This window comes from Centropristis striata, chromosome 18 (genome assembly GCF_030273125.1).
Source record: "Centropristis striata isolate RG_2023a ecotype Rhode Island chromosome 18, C.striata_1.0, whole genome shotgun sequence".
Taxonomy (NCBI): Eukaryota; Metazoa; Chordata; class Actinopteri; order Perciformes; family Serranidae; genus Centropristis; species Centropristis striata.
Genome location: NC_081534.1, coordinates 946,055 through 972,314, shown reverse-complemented (window position 1 = coordinate 972,314; position 26,260 = coordinate 946,055). Strand labels below are relative to the sequence as shown.

The window sequence follows — 26,260 nt, the reverse complement described above, 5'->3', positions numbered from 1 at the left end:
ATAGGCCCAGAATCAGGTTAGGCTTTCTAATTTTACAACAATAACTAATTCACTATGCAAACATACACGATGACATAACCAATATGTGATCAATGACTGAGGGGTATGGGATATGTGATCTGTGACTGACGGGGCACCATTCTGTGTTAAACACACAGAATGGTGCCCCCTCAGTCAAACGTATACATACATATACACATTGCATAACTACCCTCAATTGGTAGTTTGGGGCCTCCATGGCTGAAAGAGCGCGCTAAAGTGCCCTCAAGAGTGGTGAAAACCAGAGGAAGTGCCTTATTGGCTGCTCTTTATACGTGCAAAAAATGACTGGGTGCTCTCTAGGGTGCCCCTTCGTACAGTAAATTATGATGATGTGCCCTCTAGAGCAAGAAAATTCGATAAAGTGCCTTAATGAGTGGCCTTCTGGTGCCTCCATGGTTGAAAAGGTGTTGCTGAAGTGCCCTCTAGAGTGGTGAAAACGTGAGAAAGTGCCTCATTGGCTGCCCTTTACACGTGAAAAAAAAATATTGAGTGCCATCTAGGGTGCCCCTTCAGACAATAAATTATGATGATGTGCCCTCTAGGGCAAGAATATGGCAAACCGAAAAAACATGTTGTGGTTAGCTAATGAGGTGCAGACGTTCTTCTCTTTGGTAGCCGACGAACAGGGAATGTGAAAGAGACGTTGGTTTCATGTAGCGTCGCTATGAGAAACAGCTACGTCAAGTGAACTAAAAACTAGTTTAACCTGTCCGGGCTGGTCAGAGATGATCCAAACACACTGTTGTATATATACGCTGATCTCATTTAGCTTTTAAAGTGCACAAGATTGATGCATTTTACTTAAAAATCTACAAATTTTTCTCCCGGGGTGGCATGCCCCCAGACCCTCCTAGATGGTTTGGTTAGATGATTTTAATTGTCAGTACCATAGTCACAATACTCCTATAAAGACATACTTATACCTAAGTTGATAGGCAACTTGAATATCCGAAAAAAAAGAAAAAATGATAATAATAATTAGAAAATCACAATAAGAGCTGGAATAATAGTGTCTTTATCTGCCCCATGTGCACCTTCCTTCATCCATGTTTTCTTCTGCAAACAGAACCTTATTATGGGGTGATAACAACATTGATGACAAGATCAACATCAACTCAAATGATAATACTGGTAAATGAAATAAAGATAGTTTGCTGCATACATGTATAGCACTGACTAGTAATAGTATAGTTATTGAAACAGAAGCAGATGAGTGGGGTCAAGAACTGGAGAGGGGGTTTTATATTGATGTTTTTGAGGGAAGACCAGTCTCATCCCTCTTATTCTCTGATGTTTTATCTACATTAAACAGAAGAAGAAAAGACATGACTGGCATCCACTATTTATCCACCAACACAACCAGTTCAGCCTCTCCAACAACTTCACAGAGTTTTATCAAAGTACGCAAGACAGAAACTCAGTGGCCCAACATCAGACAATACACTTCACACAGACTACAGCAGCAGCATGCCCAGCTGCTGCTTATATGCATTGTGTATATATATATATATATATATACTGTATATATGTATGTGTACGTGTGTGTGTGTGCAAGAAAGGGGTGTCTAAAAACAAGATAGAAACACTAAATCTGGTCAGATAATTTCACTTGACAAGATTTCTTAAATTAAGATTGTTGAATCTAGAAATAAGCTTAAAATAAGAAATTAACTCTTAAAACAAGATAAATTATCTAACACTTCTAAATCTAATTTTTTTTATCTCGGTAAGAAAAAAAAAAAATCATCAGGTCACTCTGCTCGGGCCAGTTCATCACTGCTTGCAGCTTTAATTTATCTTGTTTTAAGAGTTAATTTCTTATTTTAAGCGTTCAACATGCTTATTTCTAGATTTAATAATCTTAATTTAAGAAATCTTGTCAAGTGAAACTATCTGTCCATGCAGCAGGATAATTCCCTCAGATTTACTGTTTTTATCTTGTTTTTAGACACACCTTTTTTGCAGTGTGTGTGTGTGTGTACAGTATGTGTGTGTGTTAGTGCAATTGTGTACACAAGAGGGAAGTTAAAGACGAAGAGAAGCTGACTGAATGAGTGGGGAGATGATGTGACCTGCATGATGGACACAGCTAATGAGAATGAGTCAGAGAGATCAGAGTAGAGGAAGGGCGGGAACGAGCCAAAGACAACCTTTGTACTGAAACTTCAAAAGCAACATGGGCACCACAGGGGACCTCCCTCATCTCCACCCGAGGCCTCTGGACCCTCAAACCTGATTGGCTGTGACTAGAACGTGGAGAGAGCTTCATCTTGACATCGGCAACATGAAGGAGTAGGGAGTCTGTAACAATTCAATTATAAAGAAACTGCAATTCTTTAAAAGTATTTCAGCTTGACTGATAGATGATGTGAATTCTATTTGACACTATTTTGAGTTAAAGAGAGATTTATAAGAGGATGAAAGTTACTACAAGGACAGCATGACCTGCAGGGACCCAGGGGAAGGTGAGGAAGAGGAGTGGAAAGGAGAAAGTGAAGAGAAGCAGGCCAACTTATCCCCTTAACCCTTTGATGCACAACATGGTCTAAAGTCACCCGAAAGAGTTTTTATGTTCTATATCTTTGCAATAAATTATTTTCATCATTCAGTATTCCAGGTTATCCTTGATTAGATTGTTTTTGATCATCATACATCATAATTTGATGTTTTCCTTTATTCATTTTTTAATAAAATTCCCTTTTGTGTCACTACTCTTCTAATGCACAACATGGGTGAAAAATGACCCATATCCATTTTTAGCTAAGTAGCTTGCTAAGCTAACTACTTAGCTAACTTCTTGGCTAAATAGTTAGCTTAGCCAAGAAGTTAGCTATGTAATAATACAAAAACGTTTTTTTCTTCATGAAGTATGAGAGGCAAAATGGAAATAATGATCTGTTGTTATCAAAAACAAGATATTTAAGAATTTAAGAATTCTTGGAATATTCAATCATAAAATAAGTTGATATCAAAAGATAGAGCACAGAAACACACAGCAAGCATTAAATAACATGGGAAATGAATGCGGGTCATTTTTGACCCATGTTGTGCATTAGAAGAGGAGTCAGTATGTTGGTCTCTCTCAATGGCACCAAGTCGGTCTTGGTCTTGCTAGCCCGCTAACGCTAGCACGCTATCGATTGCAGGCTAACGTTAGCACGCTATTGAGTGCAGATGTTTACCTATCTCACACATTGCAGCAAAGTCTTGAGCAGAAGTTGTCATGTTCTTTCCCTTCACTTTCCACTGATTGCCCTGACTGGGTTATCATATACCCATATAGCTAACTGCAGTTGGAAGGGACATGACTTTGCAGGAGCAAAAAAACTGAGACAAAATCGTTGTCTAAAGCTGATCTTTGCTGATCTACCTTTGACAGTTTTGGCTGACTGCTGCCAAGGAGTTCCCTATTCAGGGAAACAAAGCAGTTTCAGCTCTTCTCCCTTTCTCCACAACCTATCTATGCGAGCTGGGCCTTTGAAGCATGACTAATATACAGTAAAGACTAAGAAAAGAGACTCAGAGCTGTTGAAGATCTTCCTGTTTGTCTTTCTTCAAATCCTGCAAGAATATCAGCTTTGTGTTCAACTAAACAGGCCCAGGTTTCACACTGAGTAAGTAAATTGAGACTAGATTTTCATTTCATTATAAATACTTTTTGTGACATTTTTATTTGGTGGTACGCCATGTGATTTTTCTCACGTATAATATGTGCCGTGGCTCAAAAAAGGTTGGGAAACACTGCATTAAAACCATAAAATTCAAAAAAGCAGACAGTACGTAGCAGTAAAATAACTGATATCCGCAGCAGTAGCAGCAGCAGCAGATATCACAGATGTAGTTTGGGTTTGCTCCGCTACATTAGTCAATAAACCAGTGGTTCTCAAATCTAGGTGCAGTGTGGTTGCTAGGGACTTTGGTTTAGCCTACATTAATACTGTTAATAGTTAGTTATTTTACTGTGGGGGCCAAGGAGGGGCCAGTGTTTAATTAGAGGGGGCAAATTAGCACATGAAAAAATGGCAAAGATGATATTTTAGGCATTCAAAACCTTTGAATGTCTTGAAAGACACAAAATGACCAAAAAAGAAACAAAATGAGAAGACAGAAAAACCAAAAGAACCCCACAGAAGATATAAACATGACAAAAAAAGACACAAAATAACTAAAACAGACACAAAAAAGACACATAAATGACAAAAAAAGACACAAAATAACTAAAAAAGACACAACAACAGACACAAAATTACCAAAAAAAGACAGAAATGACCAAAAAAGACACAAAATGACTTACAAAGACACGTGAAGACATGAAAAGGATTTTAAAAATGGACAAAATAGCCCAATAAGACTCCAGAGAGTTAAACTATTATATGTACGCATTCTGGGTTCATTTTGTGTACAATGAGATATTGTTTGAACAAAAAAATGTTAGAATTGTTCCATTGTCCATTGTTATAAATTGATCATTTTATTATTAATTTGACACAGGGGCCAAAGGCCACTTGACACCAATGTCCCTCATTCAAATCAGTAGCTGATGCAGAAAAACAACTTTTAGGCTTTGATACCTGCAGTAGCCAATGTGTGAAAATGGCCTAGATTGTGTTTCCACACATTTACATATTGCGTTGGTATCAGAGCAGCATAATGTGTGAGTAGCATGTGCATATGTGTGTTGGAGCGACAGAGCTGTGCTCAGAGCGGAAAGCTGTTATGGCTGGACCACACTTCCTGTGTGAGCAGCATGGTGCATCATGGAACCTTTTGGTTTTTATTTCAACAACCATGGAGAACAGAAAAGGTGTGTCTAAAACCAAGATAAAAACACTGAATCTGAGGGAAATGATCTTGCTGCATGGACAGATAATTTCACTTGACAAGATTAAAACGAGATAAATTATGTAACACTTCTAAATCTAAAGTTTTTTGTATCTTGGTAACAACCAAATAATCATCAGGTCACTCTGCTCGGGCCAGTTCATCACTGCTGGCAGCTTTAATTTATCTGGTTTTAAGAGTTAACTTCTTATTTTAAGTGTTCAACATGCTTATTTCTAGATTTAATAATCTGAATTTAAGAAATCTTGTCAAGAAATGATCTGTCCATGCAGCAAGATCATTTCCTTCAGATTTACTGTTTTTTTCTTGTTTTTAGACACGCCTTTTTTTGCAGTGAGGTCACAGGCAGTACAAAAACAACCAGCAAAAACAACAAACAAAAACGACTCGATTACTGTAATGTTCTTCTTCATGGTCTGCCACAAAAATTAGTCCAAAACTCGGCCGCACGCATAATTTCCAGAAGTCCATCCACGCAGCACATCACTCCGTCCTCAAACAGCTTCATTGGCTCCTGATCCACCTCCATATTAACTTCAAGATCCTGCTCCTCACATTCAAAGCCCTCCACAACCTTTTTTTCATTTCATTTCTTCATTTTTAAATTACAATTTTTCTCTGTACTGTTTCAATGTTGTTCATTATTACTGTCATTGCTGTTTTATTATTATTGTTTTGTTTTGTTTTTAATTGTTTATTGTAAGGTGACCTTGAGAGTCCTGAAAGGCGCCTATAAATAAAATGCATTATTATTATTATTATAAAAAGTGTCTTCTAACTTGCTGCTGAGAGGTTACATTGTTATGGCAATTAAAGTACTCAACTGAAATTGGAGGCACTGACCAAGGTTATTATAGTTGCACTCTGTGCAAGTGAAAGTCTTCAATTCAACCATGATATTACAAATCACATTTTTTTGCGGCGGCGCTGAAAATCCAGCAGAATACATGTAGAGGAAACACTAAACAGCAGCTGGTTAGTGAACCTGCAGGAACACATGGTGAATATGTTTACTGAGACTGGGATGTCTACACTCCAACCAACATTCAAAACACCCAGAACTGTAAGAGTTGATAACCTTATTGGGTCTAAGATGATAAACCAAAGGAAATAAAGGCAAAATGTATTATGACCTCTTTGAATCTGGCACCCAACATATAGCCCATTACAAAAAAACTATAACTAACACTATAAAAACTAAACTAAAACTAGCAAACTCACTCTAAAAACGAATTAAAACGAACTGAATTTGAAAAAAAAAAAAATTCACAACGAAATTAAAACTAAAACTGATGAAAAAAACAAAATCAAAATAACCTTGGTAACTAGTAATCGTAATTACAAATTACACATTACAAATTATCAGCAATTTGGTCTTAAATGGCAATTGTGATCACATCTCCCTTCCTCGCTCTATATTCAAATAATTGGACACTGGACGGCACCTTTTCAAAATAAAAGCATCACAACATTGTAAAACACCTTGAAAATGTACAAACATGAAAAACAAGCTATATAATACAAAAACACAAATAGGAAGCTTACTAAAGGACATTTACAGTTGTGTTTAAAATAAATGTTAAAGTGATATAGTGATTGGAGTATTTACTACTTTTTACTGCTATATTTGATTTACTCCACATTAACAGTCTCATCATAACATGTGTTCCTATCAGTAGCAGCTCAAAACCAGATAATTTACTGTGTTTTATAAAGCGATTACATTAATATTGAGCAGAATTTAGTTCAGAGTTTTGGTCCGGCCCCTGCAACCTTCGTGGTGTTGGTCATGTGGCCCCTTGGGGACATTAATTGCCCACCCCTGCTGTAAACACATGCTAATACAGCAGGTGTTGCAACGTAACAGGAGAGGAACGTCTGTTGTGATATATAATATAAATCAATAATATCCTCTCCCTGTGCTCCAGAGATCCAGGGAGGAGAGCTCGGGGCAGACAGGCAGTGTGTCAGATCACTGGAAGATAAAATACACGACATGAGAAATACAGCAGCAGCCCGCTCTGTTTACTTGCAGACTGCATGTCTTGCTGTCAAATAATATTAGGAGCGCACTAAGTAAAAAACATCCTATCATTCTGCCTCTTTTTATTGGGAATTGGGGGTTGTGGGCAGTGGGTTTTTAAGGGGAGACAGCAGGTCAAAAACAACTGAAATAATCCATTTATCATTTTTCGTCTTTTACTGTCATCGTTTAGTAGTTTTTCATTGTAAAGTCTACAGACATTTTTTACAGTGTAGCTTCGATATTTACTGAATCCACAAATTCTGCCTTTTACCTCATCAAAGGCATTCCACATCCCTGTGTTGTGGGAATGGAGGCCTGAGGGAACTGAGGGATGTAGGGCAGGACATAGGGCCTCATTTTGATGGGGAGGAAAATTGTATAGAAATATGGAAACATGTGCTGAGGGAAAATATTGACGATGACCCCTGCAGCGGTGCCAGTGCTGATGGCAGCCCATCAACTGGTGTTATTAATCCACTTGATTAGCAGCCTTAACAATCAGTGTATCTTCCGTTCAATCCATATCCGTTTGGAAATCAAAACACGAAAAATGAAAAAAGTTTGATTTCATGTTGTATTTTTGTTGTTGTTTTTTTTTTCAAGTAAAAAAAGGATTGTTTTATTCAAAATATGCCTGAACTGATTTTCATTTCTCATTTTTAGTCAAGTCAAGTCAAAGTTTATTTATAGACATTTAAAAACAACCTCAGTTGACCAAAGTGCTGTACAGTTATTAAAATAGAATAAATCATACACAAATAGGTATAAATAAAAACAATAAAAAGAAAATACTAAAAACAGTAAAACAATAAAATAAAATAGTAATAAAAGCTCAATCCAAAACAGAGTTAGAGATAAAAAAGACAAATAAAAGGGTAAAAAAGTAAAAAAGAAAGCCAAGGATTCTTGCCTAGCTGGGACTGAACGCCAAGGAGAATAAATAGGTTTTTAATAATGTTTTAACATAAGAAGAAGGGAAATGAGACAAACAGCAACCGCCGTGCTCCGGAAGGAATTGATGCAGCAAAATCGTAGAGATTTAGTGACAACGGTGGCACATAGAGTCGGCGATGGCATCACTTGAGCCGTTCGCTGATTATATTAATGATCTGTTCCGAAACCGAAGAACGTATGCAGACATACTTGCCCATCTGGCCGACATGGGTGAGCAGAACTACTCAAGCATGAGTGTTCAGCGTTTTTTTGCCATACACAACCTCAGAAGAAGAACTGCGGTCAAGCAACCCCCGGTTCGGAAATTACAGTCAAGTCAGCCGCCACTTCTTTTCGCGATGCATGTACACTACTGGTCAAAAGTTTTAGAACACACCAACTTTTCCAGAATTTAATTGAAAATTATGCAGTTTAATATCTCAGTGTATCTCACATTTTATGTTGGACTAAAGGACTAAAAAAGACAAAATGATAACAAAAAAAAGACACAAAATGACAAAAAAGACACTAAAAGACACAAAATGACTAAAAAAAGACACAAAATGACTAACAAAGACATGAAAAGAATTCAAAAATGGACAAAATAGCCCAAGACTCCATAGAGTTAAGTTGTTAACCCATTTCTTGTTCCCTGAAAAAGGCCTACTTGTATAATTCTGAAATGTACATTATTTTTCAGTTTTGGTTAAGCTTACCTTTTTTTATTTACCTCTGGCAGTTCACCACTTACCTTTGGACCCTTTCAAGCTGTTCATTTGACTTGAACTGCTTGAATTTCAATAAAAAACTGGAAAAATTGGGCTGTTCTAAAACTTTTGACCGGTAGTGTATTTACTAGAGCAGTGGTTCTCAACCTTTTTTCAGTGATGTACCCCCTGTGAAATATTTTTTCAGCCAAGTACCCCCTAACCAGGGCAAAAAAAAGACTTAAAAACAGAGCGCTGTGCCACACCACACCACTACCTGGAGTGTATTGAATAAGGTGATCAAAAATCGTAATGACAGGTGTTTTCCAATAAACATAGTTAAAGGTGACAATTCAGTGACTGAGGATATTGAGAGCATGGTTAATGAGTTCAACAATTACTTAGTTAATGTAGGTCATAATTAAGCAAAAGAGATTCCCATTACAGGTGGAAAAAATGGAACATTTAACTTAACTTTCAATAAATGTAACACGCTATTTATTGGTGGAGTTTGTGAAAGTAACATTTTAGAAGTAGTAAGAAAATTTAAGAGTAAAACATCTACTGATTGCAATGACCTAAATATGTCACTTATAAAAGAGGTTATTTTTTGAGTCCTTGAGCCATTAACTTATATTTGTAACAAATCTTTTCGAACTGGTATTTTCCAGATAAGATGGAAACAGCCAATGTGATCCCAATCTATAAAAAGGGAGATAAGCAATCTGCGTCAAATTACAGACCAGTTTCTTGACTACCTCAATTTTCTATCCATCGATCCATCCAGCTGTGATGGGTGCTCTTATTGCTTTTTGTCCAAAACGCTTATATCAGGAACTCCTTCTGCAATTATTACAAAGAGAGACAACAAGCCTGCCACATGCTTTTAACTAGAAATAATGCTGTGTGTCTGTCAAAATCAGAAAGATATCTCCTTGGCAATCCTCAGCTTGACACTCAGCTGAATGTTTTAATACAAAGCGAAACATCTCACATTTGATTTAAGTGACAAATACTAATAAAAATATTTTCAGTTTTAGTTATTTTAGAAAAAACATCTCTATTCAAAGGTGGAATCTCCAAATCATATTCAACGATTTTAATAAATCTATGAATTTCTCCATATGCAGTTTGTCCCAGTGGCTAATGTTTTATCCCAGCTAAAGGCAATATTGCACATGCCAACAGTCTCAAAACTCTACCCGAATGTATGAGGGCTTTAAGAATTTGCTGAAGCCTGGGGCAGCTGTCCTCACCAACTCATGTGGAAAGAGTTTCATCAACTCGATTGGAAAAAAATAAGACATTTCCAATTTCATGCCTATCATTTCTGCCCTCAGGGTGAAAGGGTATCAGCAGAGTGCTGCTTAACGTTGTAGTGAGCTCAGTTTGTTAAGGGTGAATAAGACGAGCCTTTGATCTCAAGGAAAATGGTCTTTCAGCAGCTCATGAAAGGAGTCCTTGAGGATGCAATATATCGCTGCTGTTGTGTTAGATCCTTATATCTTCAACATATTCAGTTCAATTAAGAAAAACTCTAACCCCTAGACGATATTCTGATTTTCTCTTTCAATGGCTGCAGCAGGCTTATTTTTGAGGATATGTAGAAGATATTATTTGTTACCAAATGTGTGTAACAAATAGTATCAACGCAGAAACATATTATGGGACACACACTCACAGGCCACTACATCAGGTACACATGTTTAACCACTCGTTAACATGAATATTTAATCAGCCAATCACATGGCAGCAACTCAATTTATTTGATCAATCAAATCAAAATTACTTAATTTATCCCCGAGGGGAAATTCAGTTAGTCTGGTAGAATCTCTGTTAGAATGAGACAACCTGATGTCTGGAGGAGAGAAGGATCTTTTGAATCTCTCCGTCCTGTATATATATATACACACACAAATATATATACAGTATATATATATATATATATATATATATATATATATATATATATATATATAATCTATATTATAGATTCCTATGTGAATTCTAACATGAAGTAAGCCTCATCAGTGTTGCTGCTGGGTAGATCAGATGAGTCTAGGGTGGCCCTCAGGCAACGCAGCCAGAGAAACAAATCTCAAGTCCCAGCCAGGCATATTCCCAGATGGGTCCCACTGTCAACAAACACACACACACACACACACACACACACACACACACACACACAAACAGACACACACTGACACACACACACACACAAACAAACAGACACACACTGACACACACACCACAGAATACAGACAATCTGCTGTTGAAGAAAATTGTTTGTTTACCATTAGCATTAAAATTTAATACAGCTGCTCCAATACATAACAATCGGCACACACACACACACACACACACACACACACACACACACACACACACACACATTTATATTTTCTGTATAGTAGATTGAATTCTGTCCCGGCAACAAACATGTCGCACCTACTGAGCCATGAAATCAACAAAATAAGATGTGCTCAAGAGTCATGTCCCTAGTTAGAAAAAATGGCATTTTTATATCAGTGGTTAAGGTCAACATGATCTCACAGAAATCCGTGAAATAGCCACGGATTTCGCTTAACTCAAAATCCGTGGAATAGCCACGGATTCGCTCAAATTTCCGTGAAACTGACACGGATTTCGCTACAATGCAAGTTAATGCCAGTCATATCCCGTGGCTATTCCAACATACAAAGTGATTATGTACATTCACTGAGTGAATATTTAGAAAATAAAACATATATTTCTCGCTAGAAATGTGATCAAAATCCATTTTTATGCAGAAACAAAGTCAGAATATTAATTTTTTCACTAAAAATGAGAGAACTGTCCGCCATGTTTTTTGTTCTGACCGCCGGGACCTTGAAAGTCACGTGACTTGGAACAAACCAATAGGAACAAATATCCATGGAATAGCCACGGGATATGACTGGCATTAACTTGCATTGTAGCGAAATCCGTGTCAGTTTCACGGAAATTTGAACGATTCCGTGGCTATTCCATGGATTTTGAGTTAAGCGAAATCCGTGGCTATTTCACAGATTCCTGTGAGACCAGGTTCAACATGTCGCACCTACTGAGCCATGAAATCAAAAAAATAAGATGTGCTCAAGAGTCATGTCCCTATTTAGAAAAAATGGCATTTTTATATCAGTGGTTAAGGTTATAGTCACAATATGGCAGTGGCAAGGGCTAGGCAGGTAGTGATTAGGATAAGGGTACATTTTTTGGAAATTAATGAACCTATGAAATGTCCCCAAAAGTGACTTATGTAAAACTGTGTGTATGCGCGTGCGTACGTGCGTGTGTGTGTGTGCGTGAGCGTGTGTGTGTGTGTGTGTGTGTGTGTGTGTGTGTGTGTGTGTGTGTTATCTGCTTGAAGTGTGAAAGCATGGATATATTTAGGTTTTGTCTTAGCAGCAGTTTTCTTGTCTCCTGCTGCTGAAGAGCTATTCAGTAAAAACTTGTTTTCTGGTTATTAGGAGGCATTTGGTCATGTGAATAATGCATCCTGAACACTGCCTTGTTCTGGCAGCGTAATGTTCAAGGCCAGGCGGTCCAGAAAGCCACTGTAATGCCTGTACGATTTTAAATAAACATGAGTAGTGAAGTGGCTCTCTTTGTGAATTACATTAACTGAAGTAGTGAAAAGCTACAGCAGGTTTTGCATGGCAAGCAATTTCAACTCAGACTCATGCACTGTAGGATGGAAAGCCAGGCTTTATTGGTTGTGTGCTAACTCTTGGTTGCACATGTCTTTAGCCTAATCTGATGTAATAATCTGCAATTGTGCCATTCTTTTTAGGTAGCTACATAAAAATGTGTAGATTTGCAGCCAACTTTTTTTTTTATTTCAGAGGCTTTAGAAAGCTCAGTGTTAATGTTACAGTGATGAAGTCAGGACTCAGATGCAGAGCAGGTGAACTTAAAAGTTTCTTTATTTGAAAAATGCAGCAGGGTAAGTCCTCACAGAGTGAAAGAAAAGGGCTATGAAACTACTAAACAAAGAAAAGTTGCTCCAAAGGAGGATAAACCGAATCTATCTACACTAAAAACTAAACGTATTAATCCTAATCTAAGAAAAGGGGGAAAACTAACTAAACTCTCAAGGGGAAAACTATTAAATAATAACACCTACAAACAAAAAACGCTCCAAAAGGGAGGAACAAAACCTGATAGGAAAAATAAAATATTCTACTAAAACACTATGAAAAGAAAATATTTAAAAACACACACACACACAGACACAGACACACACACAAACATGAGTGCATTCAGCTGTGTTAAGGCTTGTCATGAAGTGATTTAATTTCCAGACACTTAAAGTTGAGAGTATGCTAAATATTGTATAAGTGGCCTAAGCCGTCAGAACCAGACTTTACAACATTATTTCTAGCTATCACTTGCAATAGATTTCTTACATGTTGTTAAAGTGACTATTCAATAATATGGGATTTAAAGCTTTATCAAATGATTAGGCGCTGTGGTTTTCTCTCAGTGTTTTTGGTTTATGGTCTGTAGCTTTATTGTTTCAGTTCAGTCTCACATATTTCATCAATAGTGTGTCCAGGAGCCAGAGGAAAAATAAAGCAAAACAGCTCTGATAAACCTGCTGGATGCTTCCTGCCCAGCACCAAACACACACAACTAGCTGATGAAGTAGAGCATTTAGCAGCATCAGAGTCAAAAGTTGTAGTTTTCTTAAAATCTCGTTTCGTTCTCGTGAACCCAATATCATTTCTCGTCTTGTCTTGTGAGCTGAGTTTATTGTCATACCCCTATTTATATCCCATGAACCTGAGTGGACCCCAGACAGTACACATGGAAATTGTGGAGGCGGCTGGTGCTGGGGGAGACTCGGGGTTAGGAATCACACATTGTCTGCCCAGAAGTGGTCATGTGGTCTTCTTGCATTCCTGTAATTATGACAGTGTTGGAGTCCTGCCATCATTGTGTGCTGTCCATTGTGAAACTAAACTCTCCATAACCTAGATTAGCCATTTGGAATGCTTGCAGATAGATTTACAGTGGCTAAATATAGGCTAGAGATTTTAATGCTAATGATGATACTTGAGGTGTTTTCTTACACCTGTGGGCATAAATGATAATGTGGCATCTGCTAACCAACTGCTCTTTAGCTAAGCTAAATATAGTGTTGATTCGTACATGCAATTATTATATAACAGCAAATGTCATTCAAGCAGTATCTGCATTTAGTATTATGAAACACTAGCAAGGCAATTTAAAGAGAAGAAGGAGAAAGAGATAAGGTCAACTGTTGGTGCCGGCTCTCTGCTTGATGATATTATGGTCTTTAGGTTTATCATATATCATATTTATCATATCTTCTCTTTTTCTCTCTTCTAGTTGGTGCTACCAGAGTACTCCATCCATGGACTCTTCTGCATCATGTTCCTGTGTGCCCAGGAGTGGCTGACAGTGGGCCTCAACATCCCCCTGCTGTTCTACAACACATGGAGGTGACTGTCCAATCCATTAGAGTGTGTGTGTGTGTGTGTGTGTGTGTGTGTGTGTGTGTGTCTGTCTGTCTGTATCTGGTGGTTAGGTTTAGGCTTGTGTGCCCACTGATAGTTAAGATTACTCTAAAATTAGTCCGACTTACTGGATGTAGACTAGAATTGAAAAAACATTTTTGTTAACTGAAATAAAAATAAAAACTAGAGTTTTTAAAAAAACGATAACTAACTGAAACTGTATTGCGTGGTTACAAAACTAACTAAAACTAACTAAAATTATAGTGGAAATGTCCTTAGTTTTCGTTTTTGTCAACTTTTTTCATTCGTAATTCAGTGTTTCTATTTGAACATGCAACACATGGTGAATATGTTTACTGAGACTGGGATGTTTACACTCCAACCAAAATACAAAACAGTTAATAACCTTATTGGGGCTGAGATGATAAACCAAAGGAAATAAAGGCAAAATTTATTATGACCACTTTGAATCTCGTACCCAACACATAGCCCATTACAAAAAAACTAAAACTAACACTAAAACTAATAAAAACTAAACTAAAACTAAGCATTTTCAAAAAATAAAAACTAAACTAAAACTAGAAAACTCACTCTTAAAACTAACTAAAACTAACTGAATTTGAAAACAAAAATTCACAAATTAAAACTAAAACTAATGAAAAATCCAAAACTATTATAACCTTGGTAGACAGTGGATATAATTCTTCTCTATCTGTTTTGCAAGGGCGCATTCACTGAAATATGCTCATTAATGTAAATTATGTACCCTGAAAGCATGTTTACTGGTTTTTCCAAATGTCCCCATAAAGCCTGATTAAAACATCACTTCATAATTTCAGAGGTTTGAAGGCGTGTTTAGGCTAACTAAGCTATGGCAAGTTTACTCAATTTTTTCCAGTTCTCTACAACCTCTAGAAAGGGTGGTCCCCACAAATGATAATCATAAAGTCGGTCCCCATCACACATGAAGACGAGTATGTGTGTGTGAGTGAGTGAGTGTGTGTGTGTGTTTGTGTGTGTGTGTGTGTGTGTGTGTGTGTGTGCGTGCACTGATAGTTAAGATTAGTCGCTGTATCTGTAATTAAACGCTGCAAATATCAAGGAGGTTACTATATTTTTAACCCTTTGATGCACAACATGGGTCTAAAGTGACCAGACTGAGTTTTTATATTCTATATCTTTGCAATAAAATAATTTTTTGCATTAGAAGGTGTTTATATGTTGTGCATCAAAGGGTTAATGTAAAATGATAAGAATAAAGTTACTCTATTTTGTTTTATGTACAGTAAACATTGCTTAGTTTAGACTCACTGACATCACGTCACATCCTGATGAACCCACCATTCATATTTTAATTGCACCTTGCAGATGTCCAGAGATCATTTTTGAGGATGTATTCAACTGAAGTTCTGAAAAAAATCTGAAGAAAATGCACGTTTAAAGCAAGAATATCAGTGTTCTAAGACATCTCAAGCCTCGGAAAGGCAATGTCTGGAAAATGGGTCACCAGTCAGTGATCTTCAGATTTATTTTGCCTTCTTTGTCTGTTTTTGTCTTTGTTCTTCCCGCCAGTGTGAGTTAGTTGTAGAATGCTAGTAGTCTAAATTGGTTTAAGTTTATGTGCTCAGCTGGTTGAAGTAAAAGACTGATAAGAGAAGAGAAGAGAAGAGAAGAGAAGAGAAGAGAAGAGAGAAATATCTTGCTCTCTCATTAATTTAAGATTGCGCCAGATGCCCACCAGCTACAGATGCTGCTTCCTGCACAGCACAGAGATGAGGAGACAAGCAAAAGATTAAAGAAAGGGTAAGACAGAGATGAGGATGGAAGAAAAGGAAGAAGGAAGTGGCAGAGGGCAACACGTTGAAGAGGGATTGAGTGATAGGAGAGAGATCTAATATTGACAAGGTGATCCAGAGGAGAACGAGCTGATCGTGAGTTATTCAGACACAGGGTTCATGGATAGTATGTGACCACATATGTGTGTGTGTGTGTGTGTGTGTGTGTGTGTGTGTGTGTGTGTGTGTGTGTGTGTGTGTGTGTGTGTGTTCTTGTACATAGTGAGGACCAGAACACGTTTTTAACCAACAGAGTGAGGACATTTTTGCAAAGTGAGGACATTTCAGCCGGTCCTCACTTCTTTAAAAAAATAAACACTAAACTAAAACTAGCAAACACACTCTAAAAAAACAAACTGAAATTGAACTAAAACTAATGAAAAATTCAAAACTATTATAACCTTGCTAGGGAATCCACTATTCAATGGGGGTCCTCACAAAGACAGAAGTACTTACTAAGTAATTACTCTGTCAAACTGAATGCCTGTCTGTGTTAAGACTGACGACCATGTGTGTGTGTGTGTGTGTGTGTGTGTGTGTGTGAGAGAGAATGATATAAAGTCAGTCAGTGTGTGTGCAAAGAAGTAAAAGGATGGTATGTGAAGGTGGTATTGTGTGTTTTGGGATGTATGCATGAAGATTTATGGATTATGTTTGTACATGTGGGCTTTAAAAGGTTGTGTGTGTGTGTGTGTGTTCTTATACTTCCTACATAGTGAGGACCGGAACACGTTTTTAACCAACAGAGTGAGGACATTTTTGCAAAGTGAGGACATTTCAGCCGGTCCTCACTTCTTTAAAGGCTTTTTTGAGATTTAAGACTTTGTTTTAGGGTTAAAGGTTACATGATAATGATAATTAACTGAAACTGTATTGTGTGGTTACAAAACTTACTAAAACTAACTAACTAACTAACTAATTATTATAGTGAAAATGTCTTTCGTTTTCATATTTGTCAACTTTTTTCATACATAATGAAGATGGATAAGACAAAGGAAATAAAGGCAAAATTTACTGTGACCTCTTTTAATCTCCCACCCAACAAATACCCCATTACAAAAAACTAAAACTAATAAAAACTAAATTAAAACTAAAGCATTTAAAAAAAAGAAATACTAAACTAAAACTGGGAGGGAAGTACAAGAGTGTGTGTGTGTGTGTGTGTGTGTGTGTGTGTGACTTAAAACATGATATGTTCGGAAAATAAAAATGTTTTCTTCTATTATACCTTTACCTTTGCTCAGGGAAAGGGTGAACGTGTGGTGTCTATATTGTTTTATTGTTGATGACATTTTAATTGTATGCTGTAGTTTGCTGTGGTATTAGCTATCCTTGTGTACCTCATCATCAATTCTTTGTGCATGCATCTTAAAGAAGTACAAGGGAAATGTATTCATTGGCTGATTACAAAATCCTCTGTCACACTCAGCAAACATCAAGATTCATTTTGTCAAAATGTTCATACATGCATGAGCCATGACCAACGGATATGTGCATTAGTGAATGTGCATTGTAAATCATTTATGACAACCAAATGTATAATCATTTCACAGATGTGAACAACCAATGGTCATGAATTAACATACAGTATGGGCATGCATAAACCATCTGTTCTCTGAAAGAACAGACTAGATGCATAATGATGGCAGCTTCCTGAAATGCATTACCCTTCATACCAAGCAAAAAATAATTTGAATTTTACAAGAGCAAAGGAATTAATGGGATCTGTGGACTAATGCAACTGGTCTGTTAGATGAATAAACAATCATCCATTTTTACAGAATCCTTTTCATTTGTGTGAGCGCTGGGCTCCATTACAGGCAAATTTTCCCTGATAACAGATAATAAGGTAATTGTAATCAGTATATAAACAGTTCTCTCTAAAAGCAACAGGCAGCAGTTGAATCCTCCTTTTGTTTGGTGTTCATTTTAAAACCCAGGCTTGTGATCAACTTTGTATAAGCTGCCAAAGGACCCAAGTCGACAGGGCAGGAATTGCACAAGCCACTAGGGCCAAACATAATTACCTGTTGTGTTGAAATTAAGGAAGTTAAGGGCCATCCAGGCTTCACATCGTCAAGCCAGCAGGGGTTTGATAGAAAATGTCTCACTTTTCCTCAGTGGGACGTAAATCTGGCTGTCGTCAGCATAAGAAAGAGAAAGAGACGCCATGTTTTCTAAGGATAGACCCTAGGGGAAGCAGGTAAAGGGAGAAAAGCAAAGGTCCTAAAATTGAACCCTGTGGGACCCCAGATAAGAGCGGAGCTGTGGATTCACTAGCCCCAAGACCAACACACATAGTCCTGTCAATTAAGTAGGACCTAAACCACTCCAGGGCGCTAGCACCAATGCCCACAAGCTGCTACAGACGGTTTATGATGTATGTTGAATCCCATCAGTGGCTTTGGCATTCCCTATTTTTCCCAGTTACTTTTATGATACTACAGTTGTCTACAGTTTGCCCATATTGATAAAAAAAAAAGTTTAAGTTTTCATCATGATTTGCTCTTCTTTTTCACTGCATCTAGTTGTAGCTAGGCTGTGTCAGTCCATGGAAATATTCTATCTAAATTTGGTCCCTGCCCAGGCAAAATTTTTCGAGCAGATAAATGCACCGTTTAATCCAGTCCTTATACTTAACTAAGCATCAGGCACATGTGAAGAGATCCAAAGCCTGACACGCCTGCCATGCCAAGTTATGGGGGAGCGTGTCTATGTTCCCCGGGTCCTATGTTCCCCTCTTTGTATGAGACTGGGGAATATAGGACCCTTTTTCCCCACTTTTCCCAAAAAGGGTCCTATGTTCCCCAGTCTGTTACTTTTTCCACCATTACTGCCAAATTCCATGGCAAATAGGCCTAACCCTAACCCTAACCCTAACCCTATTCAAAAAGCCAAAAAAATAACTGCAAAGTAACCAGAAAGTAGCTGCTGTGCAAATTTAAGTTATGGGCTGCTTGAGCTAAGGTGGGCCATGTGACGGTAGGCCTGCTGGCCATGCTGAGAGTCTACCGTAAAGATTGATAGATTGCGGGGAACATAGGACCCTTTTTTAGAAAAAGGGTCCTATGCTCCCCGGTATGTATTGCTACAGGGGAACGTAGGACCCTTTTTGGGAAAAACGGGGAACATAGGACCTTTTTTCTAAGAAAGGGTATATTCCCCGGGGTAGGACCTTTTTTCTAAAAAAGGGTATATTCCCCGGGGTAGGACCTTTTTTTCTAAAAAAGGGTATATTCCCCTTGGTAGGACCTTTTTTCAAAAAAAGGGTATATTCCCCAGGGTAGGACCTTTTTTCTAAAAAAGGGTATATTCCCCAGGGTAGGACCTTTTTCTAAAAAAGGGTATATTCCCTGGGGTAGGACCTTTTTTCTAAAAAAGGGTATATTCCCCGGGTAGGACCTTTTTTCTAAAAAAGGGTATATTCCCCGGGTAGGACCTTTTTTCTAAAAAAGGGTATATTCCCCAGGGTAGGACCTTTTTTCTAAAAAAAGGGTATATTCCCCTTGGTAGGACCTTTTTTCTAAAAAAGGGTATATTCCCCGGGTAGGACCTTTTTTCTAAAAAAGGGTATATTCCCCGGGGTAGGACCTTTTTTCTAAAAAAGAGTATATTCCCCGGGGTAGGACCTTTTTTCTAAAAAAGGGTATATTCCCCTAGGTAGGACCTTTTTTCAAAAAAAGGGTATATTCCCCAGGGTAGGACCTTTTTTCTAAAAATGGGTATATTGCCTGGGGTAGGACCTTTTTTCTAAAAAAAAAGGGTATATTCCCCTGGGAAATATGACCTGGGGAATATAGGGATGACCCCAGTTATGGTTGCTAAACTATGGAAATTGAACAACTGTTCAGGAAAGGAGTTGAGTAAACAATCAATTTCCATAAACATATTCAACTGCTATTTCACCCACATCTGCTGCATGAGGGTGTCTCCATAACTCATCATGCCATCTTTTTCCATACTATCTTCTTCCCAATTTCCTCCCTCCATCTCCGCTGCCTACCTCCATCCGTGCTTCTTCCCCCTTCCCCCCGGGTTCTGGAACGGGTCAACTACCCGCGATGTGGTCTTTGCCCTCTGTGGTAGGTACTTCCATTCCCCAACTGACACTAAGGAGCTGCTCTACGACCCAGCATCCGTGATGAATGGTGATACACTCAAGTTCTGCCTAAAGGAGGCCTGGTGCAAGCTGTCCTTCTTCGTCCTCTCCTTCTTCTACTATCTCTACTGGTGAGCATGTGGCAGGCGCTGTGAGACAATCATCTGATTACATGTAAAGAGACAACTTTAATAGAGATTTTTAATAATAAAAAAAAATTCAACTTTATTTCGCCATGTATACAGATACTAGGAACATAAAGAAGTTGATCTACAGCCAAAACATTATAGGATTTGAATTATTTTCAAGAACAACATTGTTAGTAATTGACATTGCATGATGCATGATGTACAATTGAGTGGACAGACGATTAATCCGTATTTCCTCCAAATATAAAATCAAAACTTGGAAAATCTTTACATAATATGTCATCTTAGATGTTACTTGATGTAATTATATTTTTTTTTTTACCTGCAGTGGTATCTTTTTATTGAAGCTAGACACCGAAATAGCCGAGGTGTTTGGTCTTTCTCCCTGTCTGTCGGCGATCTTGGTTTCACTGACTACTTTTTCCCCATTGCAATGACCAGCCAATGGGATTTTTTGTATGGGATGATGCAATAGCTTCCACTAGTGTGGACTATATGCAGCAGTGCCCAAAATTGCAGGCATATATAGAGAAAAAGCACTTTTTAACAGCTGTACACTGTAGTGACCTCTATGCATGAAAGGGTTAAATTGGTCTTCTCCATGCAGACAACACACAGTAAAACAGAAAGACAAAAACACAATACAAGGACAAGCAGTACCATTATGAGCAATAAATTAATAGGAATGGAGATAGTGCAGTGTTAAATAAAATTAAAGTGCAATGGAGTCCAAGTTTAAGAGTTATTTAGAAGGGCTATTGAGGGAAAAAACTGTGGAAGGGGCGTGATGTTTTGGACATAATAGCCCTGTCCAGAGGGGAGAAGATTGAACAGACAATTGGCAGGATGAGAGGGGTCGGCCCCAATCTTCACAGCTCTATTAATGGTCCTGGAGCTGTGGAGGTCCATGATGGGGGGCAGGGGGCAGCCCATGATCCGCTCTGCTGCCCGGACCACTCTTTGTAGCCTGGCCTTTGCGCAGGCTAACGCAGTGAGAATACTCACCGGAAGCAGGAGTAAAAACTTGATAAACTAAAGCTACTTAATTTAAATATATAACTAGAATAGTATTTGAATGGAAACTTAACCCATAAGAACCTATGGTGACACCCTTGTAACAAACACTTTAAATCTTCTAGAATCTAAGATTAAAGCCATTTAACAATTCTAACCCATTAATAGGATGTCCTGTATTGCATTTCACTTCATATTCCTGTCACAATTTTGATATATGTTATGGAGATGCAAAGAAAAAGGCAAATTTGTGTTTCTGTAAGCAGAAAATGTCTAGTTTATTTAATTTAAAATAAGAAATATATAACACCCAATGTAACGTTTATGTCACATCACAGATTTAGGGGTAGTATTTTTTTTTAAAAACATCATAAATGTGTTCTATGTGGTCCACTTGGTCTGTGGTATATCCCCCATAATTTTCCTTTAAGGATATTTGGGTCTGGGTTCTTATGGGTTAAACTTCCTGTGAAAATGAACACTCACATCTTATGTTTGTTTCCAACCCTTGTTCTATCACATGGCTATTTAACTTGTGATTTCTTAGCTCTGTGAGTGGAAATCACTGAACATTTCTGAACAGAACCATTTCTCTAGCAATCACATGCAATCACATCCTTTCACTAGCAGTAGATCTGCCAGGTTACCTATAGGTTAACCATTACTCACTACAGCTATTACATGTGATGTTGAGAGAAGATGATTCTTTACTTAATTAACAGAGGGATAAACCTGCTAAAACTGGTAAAAATATTTAATTGAATGTATCTTTTAGATGTTATTTTTAAAAATCGCATAGCGTTTTATGCCTGTGCAATGTTTTACAATTTGCCTGACTAATGTTTATGCTAAAACTTTCTGCTGTTTCATGATATGATTGCACACTATTTTCCTGTCCTTGTTTAACAATGTTGTTATTAATAACTCCGGATTCTTGTTTTATGTGTCATGTGGGTGCTGCAGTGTGTGGAACCTGGATATATCCCTCTAATAGGTCTTATCAATGGAAACACTTAAAGGTACAATCCTTTTTTTGTTTTTGATCTCTTATTCTATGGTAGTAAACTGAAACAGGGTAGTGCTATGAGAAAATTTGATCCTATATGGCCATATCAGTTAATCTTGGGGCCAAGATGCTATAAATATGCAATGATGTGCTGTTATGACTATATGGATCGAGCTTTAAACTAATCTTAAGACATTTGTGAAGCCATGTCAGTTACAGAGTTTTAGTTTTAAGTGGAGAGACATGGCAGCATTAGCATAAAAGAGGATTTTTCATGTCAAATTAATCCATTACCCAAAAAGGATTGCAACTTTAACACAGAGATCTTCTTGTCTTTTTAGGCAGTAGGTACTGTGACAAACATATTAACACTACTATTAACATTAAAGTAATACCACATCAGGAGAAAGCAACATCATGAGCAATGTGGCAAGTGTTCTTCTTATTGTATCACTGTGTATTCATTTATTTGAAATTACATCCTCCAAGATGTAGAGATGAGGTGTTGTCTTTTTAATTTTATTCTCATCCTTTCAAGATATTTTATTATTTTATTATTTAAGAACATGTAATATACCAGACCTCAATCTCTTGGCAAAACCACAGCTTTTATTATACTTTACATGAAGATTTCTTAACACGTCCTGAGTTTTTTATGCAGAAAACAGAGTATGAGGCATCTATCTAATGATCTATGTGAAGCAAACAAGGTTGTCCGATTTAAAAAGTCGGCTTTCTCAAACTATGTTTGTTTCCCAGTGACAGCAGTAAATATCTTTATATTCTCTGTTAGATTTCACAAACTACTGATAATGAGATTATCATATGCTCCCTCCTGGCATGGTTTTGTGCTCATACATATCTCATTCATTTCCATACCAGTGCCTACATAAGTCAGTAGTCAACTGTGTTGTAGGTCAAATTTGAAGGTAGTTTTTACTTTATTCTGAAGTACAAACTACAAAATGTGTATATAACCCTGTTCAAAAAAAAGTTGGGACGTTGTCTACAATGTAAAAAAACAGATTGTGATCATTTGATAATCTTTTTTGACAGATATTCAATTGAAAACTGTAAAAAAATCTTTAAACAGTGAAACTGAACTGTTTATTAATAAAATACACTCATTTTTAAGTGGAATGTAACTAAGTACATTCCAAACAAAACTCTTTAAAAAAAGTACATTTTAATTTTAATTTATCATTGGTGGAGGCCCAAAGTAATTTGTATTCTTAAACTGTAAAAATGTTAAGCTTATATACGGCAATAAAGCATTTGTTTTTAACATACAGTCATGGAAAAAATTATTAGACCACATTGTTTTCTTCAGTTTCTTGTTCATTTTAATGCCTGATACAACTAAAGGTACATTTGTTTAGACAAATATAATGATAACAACAGAGATATATCATAAGAGTTTAATTTAAGAGCTGATATCTAGACATTTTTCATGTTTTTCTTGATAATAACCAAAATCATTATTAGTCTAATATTTTTTTTCCATGACTATCAGTCAACTAAAATGTGCATCATAGCTTAGGAAAATATTGACAAGCCTTAACCGAGACATTTTTCCAACTTCAAGTCTAGTTTTGAGTTTCCCTAGCTAGACAAGCTTTCTATTACAAACTCCAAAATCATATTAATAAATGCTCATTTTTACCAATTAGGTTGGTCGATAAATTTAGACTTAGTAGGCTATTTTCATTCAAAAAAAGGTTTGCTGCTCAATTCCGACAATTTTTCTCTTATTTTGGCCAACAATGGCTCTTTTCTGCTATAGGTGAAGGTCAAGATTTACAATGAAAAACATATGATCAATTTAAACGGATTATGAATTTATAAATGAAACCACATACACAGTTATTAAATACATAAAATTATCCTTCCCTTGACAACATTTTCAAGATGGCCGACACCTAAGTGGAGCAGTTAAGTGATATAATGGTTTATTTGGTGATACAAGCATACAAATTGGCATGAGCAGTCTCTGTTGGTCACTTGACAATAACCCACCCACAGTTATTTGAATTTCCAAGATGGCGGCCATTTTTCAAGATGGCCGACACCTTAGTGGAGCAGTTAAGTGATATAATGGTTTATTTGGTGATACAAGCATACAAATTGGCATGAGCAGTCTCTGTTGGTCACTTGACAATAACCCACCCACAGTTACTTGAAATTCCAAGATGGCGGCCATTTTCCAAGATGGCCGACACCTTAGTGGAGCAATTGAATGATATAATGGTTTATTTATTATTTTATTTTCTTGTCAAGTGACCCATGGAGAGTGTTCATGCCAATTTACATGCTTGTATCATCCACTATTTGGAAACATTTACTTGTAGTAGAGTGATTTCATAGTGTGTAATAGTACTTTTAATTGAATTGAGCAATCTGGATACTTATTTCAATTTGATGCCTGCAAAAATATTTTTTAAAACATGGGACAGGGGCATGTTTACCACAGTGTCAATGCTGGATATATATGTTTAAAAGGATTAGCAAATGATTATATTATTATGTTTTATTAAAGTTTTAAACATCATCCAAACTTTTTAGAATTGGGGTTGTACTATTACTTTGTTTTTTTGCAATTCAGATGTTTTTTGAAAATATTTTGTGTGTCTGCTGTGGTTGTAAACCATGTTACATCTTAAATTTATACCATTTTGCTTCTCCATGTCATCCCATTGTGTCGGCTCTAGCTCATGCTGTTACAGACCACTGGTAGCAGCAGCAGCAGCAGCAACAGCAGTGAGTTTCTTCTCTACCAAGCAGGGTGATGGACCGCTCACTTTCAATTCTATCATTAGTAGAGAAACACACAAAAACAAAAGATATTCACCAATGTTGGTGTTTATACCACATAACTTAAGAATTAATGTTGCTCTTTGCATGAACAAACCACAAAATAATTTCCTTTTTTTTTATTTTTTATTGTGATAGGCATCTTTTATTTATAATATTTAAAACCAAACCCAGTCACGAGAGTAAATGTTGGCCACAGATCATGTTAAATAACTACCTTTTTTGACTGTAAATGTGATGACTGTAACAAGTAAATTTGTTTAAATATGAGGGACGAGAGGTGACATAAGTAGAAATAAATATATAAATTAAAAAATGAATAAGTGTAGAAATACATTTAAAAAATATAGAGAGATAAATGCAAAAAATAAATGTAAATTCAACATTTTTACATGTATTTTATTATTGTTTGGGTAAATTTTTCGTTCAATATATTAGAAAGGTAATAAATGTAGAAATACATTTAAAAAAAAAAATAATAATAATTTCCATTATAATCTTTCAGCTTATTGTACTTCAGTCAGACAGAAAACTAGACTTCTGTACCTACACTGTAAAAAATATCTGTAAATTTTACGGTGAAAAACTGCTAAACAATCACAGTAAAAGATCGTAAAATGATAAATGGGTTAATTCAGTGGCGGTAACCAAAACAGTATTTTTTTACAGTTTTATAAAAATACCTTACTCCACTGTAAAATACACTGGCACCGTAACAAAAATATACTTTAATATATATATATATATATATATATATATATATATATATATATATATATATATATATATATATATTAAAGTATATTTTTATATATATATATATATATATATATATATAATATATATATATATATAAATAAAATTTAAAAAAAACTTTTTTTCTCATTGTTAAATGTACTTAACACCAAATATACTGTTAAATTTAATGGTAAAATCTTTAATTTATTTTCTTGTCAATTATATGGCAGAGCAGCGTTTCTTTTGATGATTTTTAAAAAGTAAAATGGCAATCTTAACAGTGCTAAAATCCTTTCACCGTAGTATTAGAAAAAGTTGCACCATATTTATTACAGCAACCACAGCTGCCGTTTTTTTTTACCGTAAAAACAACAGGGTTTTTTTTACAGTGTACTCTGGCTGGGATTGCAGGAGCACGTCCCTTTGATGAATGTCTGAATCTTTCAGCCTTCTAAACCCAACTCCGGATAATTCAAGGCTAAACTAAGAGGGACACCATTGTCATCCATCTAGAGAGATGACAAAATTGTGGATCCATGCACATCACTTTGTGAGCA

General features: G+C 36.6%; 1 protein-coding gene across 5 annotated transcripts in view; it reads left to right on the top strand.

The window, feature by feature from the left end:
* Nucleotides 1-26,260, top strand: part of cnih3 (cornichon family AMPA receptor auxiliary protein 3) — a 386,093-nt gene that overhangs the window by 77,482 nt on the left and 282,351 nt on the right. For 3 of the 5 annotated variants that reach the window (XM_059356600.1, XM_059356599.1, XM_059356601.1), the window contains exons 4-6: nucleotides 13,924-14,036; nucleotides 19,970-20,116; nucleotides 22,112-22,167. In XM_059356600.1, the coding sequence (XP_059212583.1) occupies nucleotides 13,924-14,036; nucleotides 19,970-20,116; nucleotides 22,112-22,139 (288 nt within the window). In that variant the 3' untranslated portion in view covers nucleotides 22,140-22,167. The remainder of the gene's footprint in view (nucleotides 1-13,923; nucleotides 14,037-19,969; nucleotides 20,117-22,111; nucleotides 22,168-26,260) is intronic. The other 2 variants (XM_059356603.1, XM_059356602.1) reach the window with 2 other exon arrangements.